This window comes from Cryptomeria japonica, chromosome 6, assembly GCF_030272615.1.
Source record: "Cryptomeria japonica chromosome 6, Sugi_1.0, whole genome shotgun sequence".
In the NCBI taxonomy this organism is placed as follows: Eukaryota; Viridiplantae; Streptophyta; class Pinopsida; order Cupressales; family Cupressaceae; genus Cryptomeria; species Cryptomeria japonica.
Window position 1 is genome coordinate 620,879,137 of NC_081410.1, and position 15,986 is coordinate 620,895,122.

Here is a 15,986-nt window from a genome sequence, read left to right on the forward strand (position 1 = left end):
CCCCAGGTGCGCTCCCTGTTGCAGTATAGGGCGGGGTCGAGGGGCAGCGCCCCCACTGCCAAGACCTATTTAAAACCTTCAAAACCACACGAAAGTCCATGGCGCGCATCATTTCTATGATATTTTAAGATGTCAAAACCCTTCTTCTCCACTCTAATATTTTCAGCATCCTAGCTCCAAATGTCATCAAATGATTTTTCAATCTGGTCATCATCGTTTTTTTTTTTGTTGTTGTCCCCGATGGCACCTCGACCATCAACCTCCCCGTACGGTCAACAACAGCACTGACACCTCCAATCGTACGACCACCTTCCCGTGCGGTCAACACCCCTCCACCGTACGGCTATGTGTTTGTTTGTGCGGGGGTTGCGTGTTTGTGCAGGGTTGCGTTTATGTTTACGTTGGTTTCCACCACACCATGGTCCATCGTACGGTGGTTCCACCAACGGTGGTCCCACCGCAACGGCACGGTGGTGCTACCGTACGGTGGTGCTACCGTACGGTGGTTCCACTGCCGATGTTACCACTGTCGGTGGTCCCACCGCTGGTGTTGCCACCGCACTGTGGTGCTACCGTACGGTGGCTCCACCGTGGCTTTCTTCTTCTTCTTCTTCTTCTTTCCCAGTCGTACAGTCAACTGTCGTACAGACCCGTACGGCCGTATGTTTTGTTTTTTTTTTAAATTTCCTAATTTAGTTGTCTAGAGAGTCTTCGGCTCGGGTCCCCTGTCTCTAGGATCACCCTTCATCCTTCTCGGTTTTCCTCGCCCAAGAGTCTCCCGCGTTGGTCCCGTGCCTCTCAAGTCGCCTGCCCGGCCTCTCGAGTCCCCTTCCATCCTCTCGAGTCCCCCTCCGGCCTCTCGGGTGTCCTTCCGGCCTCTCGGGTCCCCTGCGCGCTTCGCGTGGTAGGGTTTCAATTTGGATCCGTTGGTGGCAAGTCTATTTTCAATGGCCATCTGAAGACCTGGAACCACAAATTCTACAGGGACCACGGTCTCCTTTCCGTATATGAGAAGAACAAGAATAATAAAGATTTTGAAAGCTGCGGCCTTCCACACAGGGTTCCAATCATTGCCGACACAATTAATCTTGGGATTATCTACGTCGCCAAGGTTTGGGGCGTCTCACTTCCAATATTCTCTGTATTCTGGCAGGTACACCTCCTCTGTTACTTGCGCTGGTTCCTCTACTTCAAGCCTGTAGCTCTGGAACATTTCGTAATCCTCCATCTGCCAGTGGAAGAGCCCGTTCAATGACCCCGTCTCATCCTCGGAGCACTCTCCTAGTTTGAGAATCCCTTCGTCGTTGGGCTCCTTGCAGCCTCATCCTTCGTTCCTCAGGTTGCCTTCTCCTTCACCCTCCGATTTCGAAGATGATGCCAGTTCCTCACTAACCAACTATGTCCCGAGGTCTATGATAAACTTCCTTCCTCCATTCTCCATAGACAGAGTGTTCTTCTTCCAGTTGTGGGTGGCCTTGGCTGCCACCAGCCACCCTCTCCCTAAGATCGCATCATACCCTTTTTTCTTTAGTGGGATTACCACGAAGTCCAGTATGAAGGGTTGCGTCCCGATGGTAACTTGTTGGCCCATCAGTGTCCCAATGGGTTTGATTCCATGCTGATCTGCTCCGAGCAGATTGAATGTAGATGGCCACAGCATCGACTTCCCCAGCTTCTGCCAAGTTTCTTCTGGAAGAACATTCACTCCTAATCCACCATCGACGATGGTATCGGTTAGAATGGTGCCAAGGATACCCATCTCCACAATGGCTGGGTTCCTTCCAGTGTTAACTGCTAGCAGCATGGGGTCTATTGCGGACCCCCCAGGAACATCTGTGCGGTGGTTGGTATTGGTGCGTGGTTGGGAGAGATTATTCAGCAACGCCATTCATAATTGAGGCATCGTCTGGAGGAGGTCGTGTACCTTCACAGGCACCTCCAGTTTTAATTTTAAAATTTGATTTAGTATAGCATCCTCCGCCTCCGATCGGCTGGAAGTACTCATCGTACCCTTCGACTTCGCCCTTTCTCGTATCTCTTTCTCAATTTCTTCCCGTGCTTCCCATGCCCTTCGCTTCTCCATCTCCGGGTCTGGGCACATTGCGTGTCTGGCTTGGGCGCGAGTTACGGCCAGCACTTCCTCTTCTTTGGTTTCCTCGACATTGAGCAAGTTGACGCCGGACTTCAGGCAAGTGGCGTCTTCGTGGTCTCTCGGTCTGCACCATTTGCACAAATATTGTGTGGCCTCTCCCTTCGGGCAGTCTCGAGCGAAGTGCCCCCACTGGCTGCACGCTCTGCATTGTACCATCGGTCGACCTTTGGAGTCATATTGGATCCGGCTCCTTGTGTTGTTATTGTTGTTATTGTTGTTTCGTCCTCCCCACCGGTTATCTCGGTAGCCTCCCGAGGTTGCATTGTTGTTCGCCTAGGAGCTGTCGGTACCGCCTGATGTAGTTGGTTGGTCCTGCATAAGCAATACTTGTTGGCTTCGTGTTTTCATTTTGTATGAACACTCCTTGGTGGAGTGTCCCATCACTTGGCAAATCTCGCAGAATGCCTTCTTCTGGCAAGTACCCTTTGTATGCCCCTCCTCTTTGCACTCAGTGCATCATATGTCCCCTTCAGTCCGACCGGTGCTTCTCATTGTTTTGAACTCCCTCCTCATTCGCTCCATGTCTTTCTGGAGCGCTTGCACCCGTTTGCCAGCCTCGCTGTCACTGTTGCTTTCCTGTGATGAGTCATCCTCCTCGGACGAGCTATCCTTCTTCTTCTTTTTCTTCGATGTCTTGGTCTCGCTCTCGAGATCCATCGCTCTATTGTATGCGTCTTCGTACGATGTAGGTGGAACGATTTTCATCTTCTTTCGGAGGGAATGCTTGAGTCCCTCCACAAACCATCGCTTTTTCAACACATCTACTGGTTGACTCTCCATTTTTCCCAATAGTTCCTTCAATCGCCGACTATAGGCTCGGATAGTCTCGTTCTTGTTCTGCTTCGTTCCATAGATCTCAACGACTATTTCGTTGTCATCTCTCAAGAGGCGGAACTCTATCCCAAACTCCTTCTTCAAGTCGGGCCATGTGCCAACTTTGGCCTTATCCATGTCTGAGTACCAGTCTATGGCCACTCCCCTTAAAGTTGCTGGGAACTGTGTTACCCATTCGTCTTGGTCAGTAACACCGTTCGTTGACCATATGATTTCGCACGTTCGACAATGGCGGATGGGATCTTCCTTCCCGTCGCCATTGAACTTCGGCAGTTTCTGTTTACTCCCCATCGATGGGGGTCGTCTTCTTGGAGGTGGCTGTGGCTGTGTCTGTGCCCCTGCGCCGCTCCCTCCGATCCCTCCGGTGCCGGTGGTGTGTTTGCGTGGGTGACTGGAGGTACAGTGTTTTGCCTGCCGAGTGTGGCACCTACCGTACGGTTATCTTCCCCTTCATTATCACCCGCGCCCACTCCTGGCTCCCTTTGGTGATCCTCACTTTGTGGTGTAAGGGATAAGTTTCTGAACCGATTCCGGGTCTCTTCGACTAGATCTCTCCTTAACCTTGTTTCCTCCAGAAACTCTTCGTGGCTCCGCACCCTACGGTGTTCTGGCGATGCGTAGAAATTTCCGTCGGCTTCTACACCCTCCGTGACACCTCCTTGGTTCCCCTCGGGCCACCCTTCGACAGGTCGTCCTTCGGCAAGTTGCCTTAGCCTCCGTCTACATTCTACTTGTTGCTCCAGAATCAAGGCCCTCTGCGCAGCCTCCCACTCGTCCGTTTCTGCTTTTTTGATTCTATCTTTATTTAATATATTGGGCATAAATCACTTCCGTACATAGCAAGCACACGCCATGTACACAAAAAAAACTTTTATTATTTTTCCTTTCGGCCACAATTTATCTCAACATTGTGTCGGGATTATTGCAGGGTTCAATTTCCCCTTCACCTCTTGCCATCACGCTCTGCGTCCCACGACGATTGTTCTGTTTGCGCGTCGTCGGCCTCTGGGTTAATCTCACCGACGGGTAGGCCCATCGTGTCCGTGCGCCATCCGCGTCTTCCGCTCCCAAGTATGTCTAGGCAACAATGCCAAATGTTTGCCCTCTCGGGTGAATAACTTAAAACATAAAGCACGTAATGCAGAATGATAGCGCCATAGATATCAGACAAGTATAAGAGATGTTATTCCATTCATCCGTCTTTCCTCACAAGTTACATTCAAAAGTATTTAAAGGTACCGAGGGGGTGCGAGCGCCAACCATCGCACCACAACTACCACCTCGCGGTTGCCAACTAACCAAGACAATTACAACTTAATTAACTAGTTTTATTTCCGTGTACAATATTGCCGCCAACAAGAACATTCCATATTTTCAGTACTTGAAATACCTGCACTCCTTGTCGAGTTTCTGCTAAAGGTAATTCCAAGATCACATATTCATTTATAAAGCTTTTTTCACCAGGATCGGCATGTTTGCCTATCATTAACCAATATCCATAATGTGTCGATTATTTGCTTCTGTACATATAAATCCTTCAGCCTGGTAAATAATTTTTTTAAACTCATTACTATATGTAATCTTCCAAACTGTGTTGTTGAGCAAGATGGAATCCTTATTTGGTAGATCATTAAGCTGGTCCACCACATTTCTTATTACTTTCACCATTTTGCTGTCTACATTTGGATCTAAAAAGTACTTTCTCTCAATTGCAATCTTTGCCAACTCTTTCCACATGGAGTCAATCCCCAAACGGAATGATTCATACATTAAAACAGTATTTGCATTACTCCAATCTGAAAAGAAACCAATATTGTTGGTCCCAACAGTCGACATGATAATGTCCTTTTCTCCACCGAAACCATATACTGGGCCTGCTATTGATGTTGCAAGAGTTGATGGTCCAAAATCATGCTTTTGAATACCCTTTATCCATGATAAATGATCTCCTGGATCCCAAACTGAAATATATTGGCAGTTTTGGACAACAAAGTCCATACACCCTTTAGAATTAGATGTTTTTGGGAGATCCAGTCCAACACAATCATTATTGTGACTTGTAATCTTGATATTAGGGTCAACTAAGGCATCCTCCTTAACATAGAAAATCTGAAAACTAATTGTTGTCATTGATTTCAGCGTGGCCGAAATCATGAGGCAGCCCTACGAAACTTTGTCCGTTTCGTACCTCACATCCTCCGAGAGAGGCTAACCTACTTCATCGGTTAGTCAAAATTTGCTTTTTGTCATTTTTAAGTTAGTTGATTTTGCAGTTTTACCTATAGGTCGAACTTGCAGTGTGTTTAGGTGTTTTGATGCATGTTTGCCTGTTTTTAAGTGCCTGGCAGTAACCTGCAGATCGGACCTGCATAGCACGGACTGTATTAAATGCGGTCATTAATGAATCTTTTTGTTATGGTTTTAATCGAGTTTTAAGTCATTTCCAAGTCATTTTATGGTTATTTACTCCTCTGTGTGCGTGCCCTCTTGCCCACCTTGTGTGGATTTTGCTTGTGATTGTGCTTTTGTTAGACCTTCACTCTACGGATCTGCATATTTGAGGTATGTTGTGTTGCATTTTTGTGTTTTTCTTTTGTTAGTGCGTGTCGGTAGATTAGGGTTTCATCTTATGAGATCATTGACTTTTGTTTCAATTATGGTATTACCCTTTCACACTCGTCTGACTATTATCCACAAGGAAATAGTCAAGCTGAGTCAAGCAATAAGAACCTGGTTACAATTATCAAGAAGCTTGTTGATGAGAAACGGTTGACTTGGCACAAGGCTCTCTATGATGCGCTATGGGCGGAAACATAAACAAAAATAAAAGCCTAATCTACCGACACGCACTAACAAAAGCACGATCACGAGCAAAATCCGCACAAGGTGGGCAAGAGGCACACAGGGGAGCAAATGACCAAAAAATGACTTGGAAATGACTTAAAACTCGATTAAAACCATAACAAAATAATTAATTAATGACCGCATTTAATGCAGTCTGCGCCATGCAGGTCGGACTTTAAAGTCCGATCTACACGTAGACCCCCTGCAGATCAAACTTTAAAGTCCGATCTGTAGATTACTACAAGCAAAACAACCTACAGGTCGGACTTTAAAGTCCAACCTGCACTTAAAAACAGGCAAACATGCACATCGGGCTTTAAAGTCCGATGTACATCAAAACACCTAAACACACTACAGGTCGAACTTTAAAGTCTGACCTGCAGGTAAAACTGCAAAATCAACTAACTTAAAAATGACAAAAACAAATGACCGAAAGCAAATTTTGACTAAATAAAGAAGTAGGTTAGCCTCTCCCAAAGGACGTGAGGTACAAAATGGACAAGTTTCATAGGGCTGCCTCACGATTTCGGCCACGCTGAAATCAATGACAACAGCTAGCTCTAACTAGGGAACAAGCTTCACCACTTGAAGATTGTAGAATCCAGACCTCCGAGTGCCTGTATCCATTGGGCTATAGAGTCAAGCAACAAAACGACATAAAAGAAAACACTATACAAAAATTTATAATATGTACAACATTCTTCTTGCATCGCTCCTTATTGGGTAAAGAGCTTCAAATGTTCTCCACTATGAGGCAACGAGAACGGGGTATTGTTGTGATGTATTCACACATCGCCCCATTGCAAATGGGGACCCCTACTTTTTTTGCTTTCTAGGTGTTTAGGGTTTGTCTGTTAGCCTTTGCATTTTGAGTGTCGCTAGGGGATCAATAGGATGGTAGGCTTTGCTTGAGCTAGGGGAGTCAACAGGTGCTCCAGGTTAGGGTTTCTTTGAGTGTCTTCTTTAGGGCCTGGTTTTGCTCTTGTTGCTAATTGTGTCTTGCTTTGTGAGTGGGTATCATTCTTGAAGGTCCGAGCTAGGTCAAGTTGGTGAGTGATGAAGTCTGGAATGTCATCCTGATCTTCAAATGCCCTGAAATTTGGCTAAGTCTGGAATGCCTTGACCTTCAAATGCCCTGAAATTTGGCTAAGTCTGGAATGCCTTGATCCTGAAATTTGGTTAAGTCTGGAAAGTCGTGATCCTGAAATTTGACTAAGTCTAGAAAACTGAAGAATCCTCCAAAAACTAGATTTTGCAATATAACTCCTGGAGGTCCGAAACCACTCTCAAACATCCTGGAAGTATATATGGAATATAACTTAAAGTATTCACTTATACTTAAATGTTATATTCCATAAAATGATCTTAACGGAGAGTCCAAAATGTCAAATTTCGCTCCTGACCCTTCCAAAGGGTCCAAAGCGAATTTCGCTCCTGACCCTTCCAAAGGGTCCAGAGCGAAATTCTCCATAAGACATTCTACCTTGACCAAAACCTAGAACTAACGCATTCCTAGGCTTGAATGAAGGCAAAAGCACTTGTTTGAATGAAGAAATGCGAAAAAATGAAGTCAGGATCATGGCCTAAGGTGAATTTCGCTCTAGACCCTTTGGACATTCTACATAAGACATTCTACCTTGACCAAAACCTAGAACTAACGCATTCCTAGGCTTGAATGAAGGCAAAAGCACTTGTTTGAATGAAGAAATGCGAAAAAATGAAGTCAGGATCATGGCCTAAGGTGAATTTCGCTCCTGACCCTTCCAAAGGGTCCAGAGCGAAATTCATATTTCCTCTATTTTTCTCCTTAGCTTGACCAAGTTTGTAGACTTTTTAGGCATAATTGAGAAGGTTTGATGCAACTCTGCCTTGGAAAGGAGATTTTAGACCTTGGGATGATGGATTCTAGCCTGGGAGAGTAATTTCGCTCCTGACCCTTCCAAAGGGTCCAGAGCGAAAATCCTTATAACCCTCATTTTCCTTCCTTGTTTTGGATGGGCATTGGTTTATTAGGCATTGTGTGTGAGTCTTGATGTGTTCTTGCCTTGAGAAGTGTTTTGAAAAGTGAGGATCTTGTCCAAAAGTAGGAATTTCGCTCCTGACCCTTCCAAAGGGTCCAGAGCGAAATTCTTCATAAGCCTCATTTGCTCCCTTGTTTTGGATACCAACCTTGTTCCATGGGCGAATTTGGGAAGGAAATAACATGTCTCTGCCTTTTGAGGTGATGGAACGTAGAAATGTGAGGGATTTTGGCCAAGATTAGGAATTTCGCTCCTGACCCTTCCAAAGGGTCCAGAGCGAAAATCCTTATGCACCTCAATTTATCACTTGTCAAGACCAATTTCATAGTTCCTTAGGCATGTTTGGGGGATTTTTGACATGTTCTGACCTTAGGAGGTGAGTAAAGGTGGATGAGATGAAGATTTTAGCCAAGAATAGGAATTTCGCTCCTGACCCTTCCAAAGGGTCCAGAGCGAAATTCACTATAATCCTCATTTGCTACCTTGAATGGGCTTAAAACCTGGTTCCTCAAGTGGAAAACAATCTATATTTGCCTCCAGGAGAAGATTGAAGTTTGAAAAATGAGCAATTAAAGCCTAAATCAAGATTTTCGCTCCTGACCCTTCCAAAGGGTCCAAAGCGAAAATCAACCTAAGAATCATTTCTTGCCTTATTTGACCAAATTTTGATTTGCAAGGCATTTTGAAGGGAAGAGTAGACATGTTTGGACATTGGAAATGTTTGAAAGCTTTGAAAAAAATGAAGGATTCTAGCCAAGAAGGTGAATTTCGCTCCTGACCCTTCCAAAGGGTCCAGAGTGAAATTCCACAAGCCTATTTTTTTGACCTTGCTTAGACCACAAACCTTGTCTCCTGGGTGAAGAATGATGTTTTGTTACCTTCCAGAGAAGATTGTAGTTGAAAAGATGAAGGATCAAGTCAAGAATGAGATTTTCGCTCCTGACCCTTCCAAAGGGTCCAGAGCGAAAATCCTCCTAGACCTCATTTCTTTCCTTATTTGGCCAAGTTTTGATGTCCAAGGCATGTTGAAAGAGAGAATGGGCATATTGAAACCCTTAAGGACGTTTGAAGGAGTTAAGGAATGAGTGTTTTGGCCAAGCAAGGAAATTTCGCTCCTGACCCTTCCAAAGGGTCCAAAGCGAAATTCCTTACAAGCATATATTTTTAACCTTGCTTGAGCTTAAAACTTTGTTCCTAAGGCGAAAAGAGATGAAATTTCACCTTGCAAAGAAGACTGGGATTGAAAAAATGATGATTTTGGGCTAGAAAAGGAAAATCGCTCCTGACCCTTCCAAAGGGTCCAGGGCGAAATTGTGTAAAACCTATCTTTTCCCTTAGTTTCATGCCAAATCTAGTGTGGATCATGATTAAATAAGTCCTTAGGCATGTCCTTGAATGGTCAATAATTATCAAGTTTGAAGGAATTGAGCCAAAATGAGAATTTCAGTCCTAACCCTTCCAAAGGGTCCAGAGCGAAAATCTTAAAACCACCTATTTTCCTTGCAAGTCTAGTCAAACGTTAGGTTTTCATGGCTTGGATGGGTGCAAGGAGACATGTTCTTGCCTTTTGAAGTTAGTTGGTGTTGAAAATGATGGAAATTAGCCCAAACCAAGGATTTCGCTCCTGACCCTTCCAAAGGGTCCAGAGCGAAAATCCTAGGATCACCTACTTTCTTTGCAAGACAAGTTAAAATTTTGATTTTTATGGCCTAGATAGGAGTGAGGCAATGTGTCCTTAGTCTTGGAGGAGAATTGAAGTTGAAAGGATGGAGGAACATGCTCAAAACTTGAAAATCGCTCCTGACCCTTCCAAAGGGTCCAGAGCGAAATTCCCAGTATCACCTAAATTGCTCACAATGACGATCAAGAAATGGATTCCCAGGCCTTGGTGGAGAAAAGACTAGTGTATGCTTGCCTTGGAAGGTATTTTGGAATAAAGACATGATGGAAATTGTCCAAAAGTGCAAAATTTGCTCTTGACCCTTCCAGAGGCTCCAAGGCGAAATTCTTATAGGGCCTGTCCCTGGAAAGACTCTTGAACAAACTTAATTTTGATGTCTTCTTGTTGATGATTTAAGGTATAAAATGCTATGTTTAAATGAATTTATTATGTGTCCTTAATCATCTTTTTGTTTGTCTTGCAGTTAAAACGACGACCTTCTCCAGCCCAGCATCGACAAGGACGACCTTTTCGGTCTAGCATCATCAAGGACGGCATCTTCCAGTCCAAGGTACACCATCCATCCTGCACATCAAAGACAAAAGAGGATCAAAGCAAGGGTCCGTTGGAGAAGCAGATAGTTTCAGAAGAGCTAATTAAAGTTAGCTTCTCAGCATCACTAAATTGAGCATCAACCAAGTATCAGACAAGGTGGCATCCCAGTCATCACTCCTCCAATCGGGTTGGTCCACTTCAGCATGTCTAGATTCAATGTACCTGACTCATCAAAAGATGGCACTAACTTCGATGTACCTACCTCGGCTATCCATTGGTCGAATATTCCAGAGAAGACATGTGTCCAAATAATGCAATTATTTCATTGTTCAGAATTAAGTTTGTTGTAACAAACCCTGATTAGGGTTTTCATTGTAAAATCTCGGCCATTGATCTCAAATTGATCTAAGCCATTGAATTGTATTGTGGGCACTATATAAACCCTGGCTCCTCATTTGTAAAGGCTAATAGTTAGTCAATAGTTGATAGTAGGTGAATAATTAGCTAGTAGTGAATAGTCAGTTGATAGAATAGCAATTAGAGTAGATTAAGAAGAGAAGGCAAGACATTGTTGCCTTAATTGTAAAGACTTCTTTTCATTGAAGATATGGTGGAATATGTTGTTTCTTTGCAATGTGCATGGTCTCTTGTTGAATCTTCATTTTTGATGATAGATGATTAGATTGAGTGAAGAAAATCGCTGAATGCACCTGTGTGGAATCTGTCTAGTCCATACCACTAGCCTCTTACTGATGGTAAGTACGCCCTGCGTGGTCAACTGGCATAAAATAAGCTTAATCTTAAGTCGTTACACATCTATTGTTCATGCATTATCTTGAATGGTGATCATTGTCAGATGGTGTACGATTTGAACGTATTGGAAGCATCCCTTAGAAGATCGCACTGAATTGGTGTTGAATTGTTCAACCTGATGGTGAGACCCAGCCTAGTAGGACTCCACCTAGTCATTCATCCATCTTCTCGTATTCTAGATAGTAGAGTAGACTTCTTGAACCCTGCATCTTTTGTCATTTGTTTGTTTTCCAATTAGTTAATAGGACCTGTGATTCCAGCAAATCAGACGTTTAGGTCGTCAAGTGTAAGTCCCCTTGTGATTCCAGCAAAATCACATCATACCATAGAGAGCTTATCCACACGTAGAGATCCTACATAACAGAACCTTGGAGTTACTCCGACTGATCCTTCAACGAGATCTTTAGCAATCGGGAACTTTGTTCAAGAGAGGATAAGATACTTTGGTATTTTATTCTGTGTTCGCATGTGCATAAAAAACACATCAACAGGTACCATCAGCATACGCGAGCAAGTAACTATGCTCACCACATACTTCATGAATAGCGAAGGGGCCTCTCTATAGGGAATCAAATTTCCCGTGCATTCCCTTTGGTTCCCTCCTCTTGTCCCATAACAAAACTTGATCACCAACTGCGAACTCACGAGAAGTTGCCTTCTTGTCAAACAACGCCTTCACTTGGCTTTGGTGTGTAGCAATTCTATCTACCACCTCTGCCCTTGTTTCCTCCAACTGAGAAAGAAACATTATCCACTTATCAAGCGAACCTTGGTAGGTTTCATCTTCAACGGCCTTGTCAAGCTTCAATGCTAGAAGTTCCAAAGTGATAGGAATTTCGGCATTCATTCCATACAGAAGTTGGAATGGTGACATGTCGATTGCTCTCTTAGGAGTTATACGATCCGCCAATAACGCATCATAGAGAGTCTTGTGCCAAGTCCATCGTTTCTCATCAACAAGCTTCCTGATTATTGTAACCAAGTTCTTATTGCTTGACTCAGCCTGACCATTTCCTTGCGGATAATAATCAGACGAGTGTGAAAGGGTAATACCATAATCGAAACAAAAGTCAATGATCTCATAAGATGAAAAACAAGGAGCATTATCAGATACTATCTTATGAGGACACCAAACATTGAAACGATGTTCTCTCTCATAATTTGACAAACAATTGCTGAGGTAGCTTGCTTGGTGGGAATTGCCTCCACCCATTTGGTAAAGTAATCTATAGCAGTGAGAATATACATGTGACCCACACTAGATGATGGATTGACAGGTCCAACGAAATCCAATCCCCACAGTTGAAATGGCTCTTCAATTACCACTGGCTTGAGAGAAAGTGCAGCCAACTTAGGCTTACCAACAAACTGTTGACATTGTTCGCATTTGTGAACCTAGCTGCATGCATCCTTAAACAAGGTTGGCCAATTGTATCTTGCACGCGAAATTTTGTGTGCAGTGATAGGAGCAGAAAAGTGTCCTCCACAAGCAAGATTATGGAAAGCTTGAAGTAACCTTACTTATTGTTGCTTGTCAAAGCAACGCAAGAAATTTCCATCCAAACCCTTCTTATTCAAACCATTGTCCCATAAGACAAAGTTCACTACTTTGAGCTTCAAAGTTCGCTTTTCATTGCGTGACAGGTGTGCGGGGCACTCACCATATGTTAAAAGATATGCCAAGTCAGAATACCACTCATCAATGGTGCTGACAAACAGAACCTTGGGAAGATCTTCATTCATGCCTTCATTTTCGAGCACTACCTCATCACTTGATTTGTTATCGGCAATCAACTAACACAAACCTTTTCCACGAACCAACTTAGTAGGCTTTATTTCCATGTCATATTCCTAAATTTTGGCAACCCAGTTGCCCCTTTTAGTTCCAAATTCCTGTTGCGTAAGAATAGACTTGACAACAACATCAGGAACAAGAGCAGTAACATGAGAATTGAGAATGTAGAACCTAAAATGTTTTATTGCTTTTACTACGGCAAAGGCATGCTTCTCCATTGCGGAAAACTTTTTCTCATGAGTTTTCAAAGGATAACTCATAAAAGCAATAGGTGACTCAACACCTTCTTTGTTCTTCTGCATCAATATAGTTGAACAAGTATGATTTGATGCATAACTATACATTATGAATTCCTTAGTGTAATCCGGACATACCAAGACCGGAGCATGAGCAATGGCTTCCTTAATTTCATTAATGGCTTTCTTACCTTCAGGACTCCATTTGAAAAGAGATTTCCCTTTCATCATGTCAACTATGTGACAAGTCTATTCAACAAAGTCTCAAATGAACCTTCGCAAGAAGTTTACTTTACCGAAGGAGTGCACAGCAGTTTTGCTTGTCGGCAAGGAAAGACTACAAATAGCTTTAACTCTTTCAGCATCAATCTTGATACCTTCCTTAGACACAATGTGTCAAAGTAGTTTTCCCTCCGTAACTCCAAAAACTGATTTCTTGGGATTAAGAGATATCCCATGCTGTCGGCACTTCTCTAGCACTTGTTATAGATGATAAAAATGATCCTAACGTTGTTTAGAGAAAACAGTTAGATCATCAAGATAAACCACAATGAACTTACCAAGAAAATCTCGGAAAGCCAAATCCATTGCACACTGAAAAGTCACTCCTGCATTTATCAACCCGAAAGGCATTTTGCGGTATGCAAAGGTACCCCATGGGGTTGTAAAAGCAGTCTTGTGTTGATCTTGCTCAAGAACCTCCACTTGATTATAACCTGAAAATCCGTCCAACATGAACATCATCTCAGATCTGGTGACAGCCTGTAAAATGTGATCCATGACTGACAACGGGTAATTGTCTTTCAAGGATGCTTGATTCAAATTCCAAAAATCAACACATTCGGATCTCGCCATTCTTCTTGCGCACAGGCACAATATTAGCTATCCAGGTGGAGTGATGAATAGGGAAGATTATCCTTGCCTTTAGCATTTTCTGGATTTCAGCAAAGATGGTATCAGAAATCTTCGGATTGTACTGCCTTTGCTTTTGATGGAAAGGAGCAAAACCGAACTTCAATGGAATGTCATCACAAAGCTCTTTAGGACGGAAAGACTTCAAGTCATCATAAGAGTAGGCCAAGACATCAATATATTGCTGCAATAATGCAACAAATTTACGCCTTTCTTCATGTGAACATCATTTTCCAATGTTGATCATCTTCGGATTCTCATCCATTCCAATATTCACTTGCTCATACTCCATTGTACTAGCAGCTGATTTTTGTTGCTTTTTGACATAGCGATCATGCTTGTCAAACAATTTTTCAAGAGAAACAAGACCCTTAGGGATCTTATTACCCTTTAGTTGTAGGAACTTTTCACCAGTTTCCACATCAACACTTTCAATGGCATCTCTTGAAGGATACTGACTGCCATCAAAATACAAATCATCAAAGTTATCAGCAGTCTGCAAGAAATTGATTACGTGCTGATCATCATTGAACACCTGCCAATTGTCAGAATTATCAGGAACACTTGGTCAGAAGATCATCTCAATAGTATATGTCGGTCCTGAAAAATCCTTATGCGGAATTAACAAGGTTGCGGATACTGCTAAGGAATCCGCTCTGTCATTGAATTCCCTGGAAACAACAGATAGATCAAAGGCATCAAACGCCTCAATTGAGTCCTACACAAGATTACGATAATGCCTTAGCCTATCGCTTCTTGTCTGATAGATATTTCTGACTTGACAAACAATCAATTCAACATCTCCCTGAGCATGCAAATTCTTAATTCCTTTCTTTTGAGCAACATTCATTCCCAAAAGAAGAGACTCATACTCAGCAATGTTATTAGTGTTGTCAAACTGTAACTTGAAAAAAAATGGGAACATCTTACCATCAAGAGACACGAAAACAATACCTGCCCCTGATCCAGTAGAAGAGCAACTACCATCAAACTCTAATGCCCAAACATCATTTGGATCACCAACACTGACAATATCAAAATTGAGCAGTTGCTCTTGTGGAGTTGAGGATCCCACAGATTCAGCAGCAATACTCTCACAATCACTTGAACTTTCATCAAGCAAAATGACATCCTCTATTTCAGGTACAACTTCGAACTCATCATCAGCATATAAGAAATAATTGCCCATACCTGATGACTCAAAAAGAACCTGAGCCCCATTGATCATCAAATTTCACAACAGTGTATTGTGATTCTTTTTCTGGAAATAACTTTTTGATCTCTCCCTTGATGGGAATACGTGCTTCAGTCATATCTATATTCAATTCTCCTCCAACATCTCTGCAAAAATTCCTTCCCAATAGTATGCCATAGGAAGTCAGCACATCAGCTACCAATACTGTCATTTTGATCTTCTTGTTTGGGAATGTGGCAAAAGCAAACTGTGCATCCTTAATTTGACCTATTAATGGGACTTGTTTGCTATCCATGGAAAAGCATCTACCAAACGTCTTAGTCAAGGTTAAACCAAGAGCGTTGGCAACTTTTGTCGGCATAACATTGTCAGATGCTCCAGAATCAATTACACAATTACTCAACTTATGATCATTAATCAACAAGGAAATATAAAATGCTTCTATCTTTTCCGTAGGAGAAGGAGAACTCGCTAAGTTGTTTTGGGATATGTTGGATTTGGGAGGATTACTTGAGGAAGTATCTCTCTTTTACAAATTTGACCAAACGATCAAAATTGATCCGAATTGGATCTCAAATATTCTACTTCAAACATTTGTACTTTAGTTTTTCTAGCATGATCTATAATATCAAATGACTGAAAAGAATTCGTCAAAGATTGATTAAGGTTCTCATTTTGAGAGCTTGAAACATAAAGTGTACTGGTCTTTGATGCAGGTGCAGAAAAATTTGCAGCAGTTGAAGGAGCACTTACATTTTTATCCTTCGCATTGTCTTTAGGAATGGAGTTGTCCTTTGGTGGATTTGGTAAAGGAGTTCCACACTTAGCAATAACAACTGGCAAGCATTGGGAATCCTTGGCTTGTGTGGAGTCATCACTCTTCGCATTGACAGGCGGTTGTGCTGCTTGCGCTTGCAAACGGGTGAAAACTACAAAGACATCTCCATCATGCGCATCTTGCACATTATC

General features: G+C 42.8%; 1 protein-coding gene across 1 annotated transcript; it reads right to left on the bottom strand.

Annotated features, from left to right (window-relative positions):
• Positions 1–11,438: 11,438 nt before the first annotated feature.
• LOC131043644 (uncharacterized) lies at positions 11,439–15,011 on the bottom strand. The gene is made up of 6 exons (XM_059222222.1): positions 14,610–15,011; positions 14,100–14,357; positions 13,833–14,006; positions 12,746–12,970; positions 12,050–12,247; positions 11,439–11,957 (listed from the first exon to the last, which is right to left on the bottom strand). The coding sequence occupies exons 1-6, from the start codon at positions 15,009–15,011 to the stop codon at positions 11,439–11,441; spliced, it is 1,776 nt and encodes a 591-aa protein (XP_059078205.1).
• Positions 15,012–15,986: the final 975 nt, after the last annotated feature.

Coding starts and splice junctions, on each gene's coding strand:
- LOC131043644 (XM_059222222.1), bottom strand. CDS start 15,011: ATGGGCAATTATTTCTTATATGCTGATGATGAGTTCGAAGTTGTACCT. Junction 14,007..14,099: donor GTACAATGGAGTATGAGCAA/GTGAATATTGGA, acceptor GCATTATTGCAG/CAATATATTGATGTCTTGGC. Junction 11,958..12,049: donor AGCAAGCTACCTCAGCAATT/GTTTGTCAAATT, acceptor TCATCTTATGAG/ATCATTGACTTTTGTTTCGA.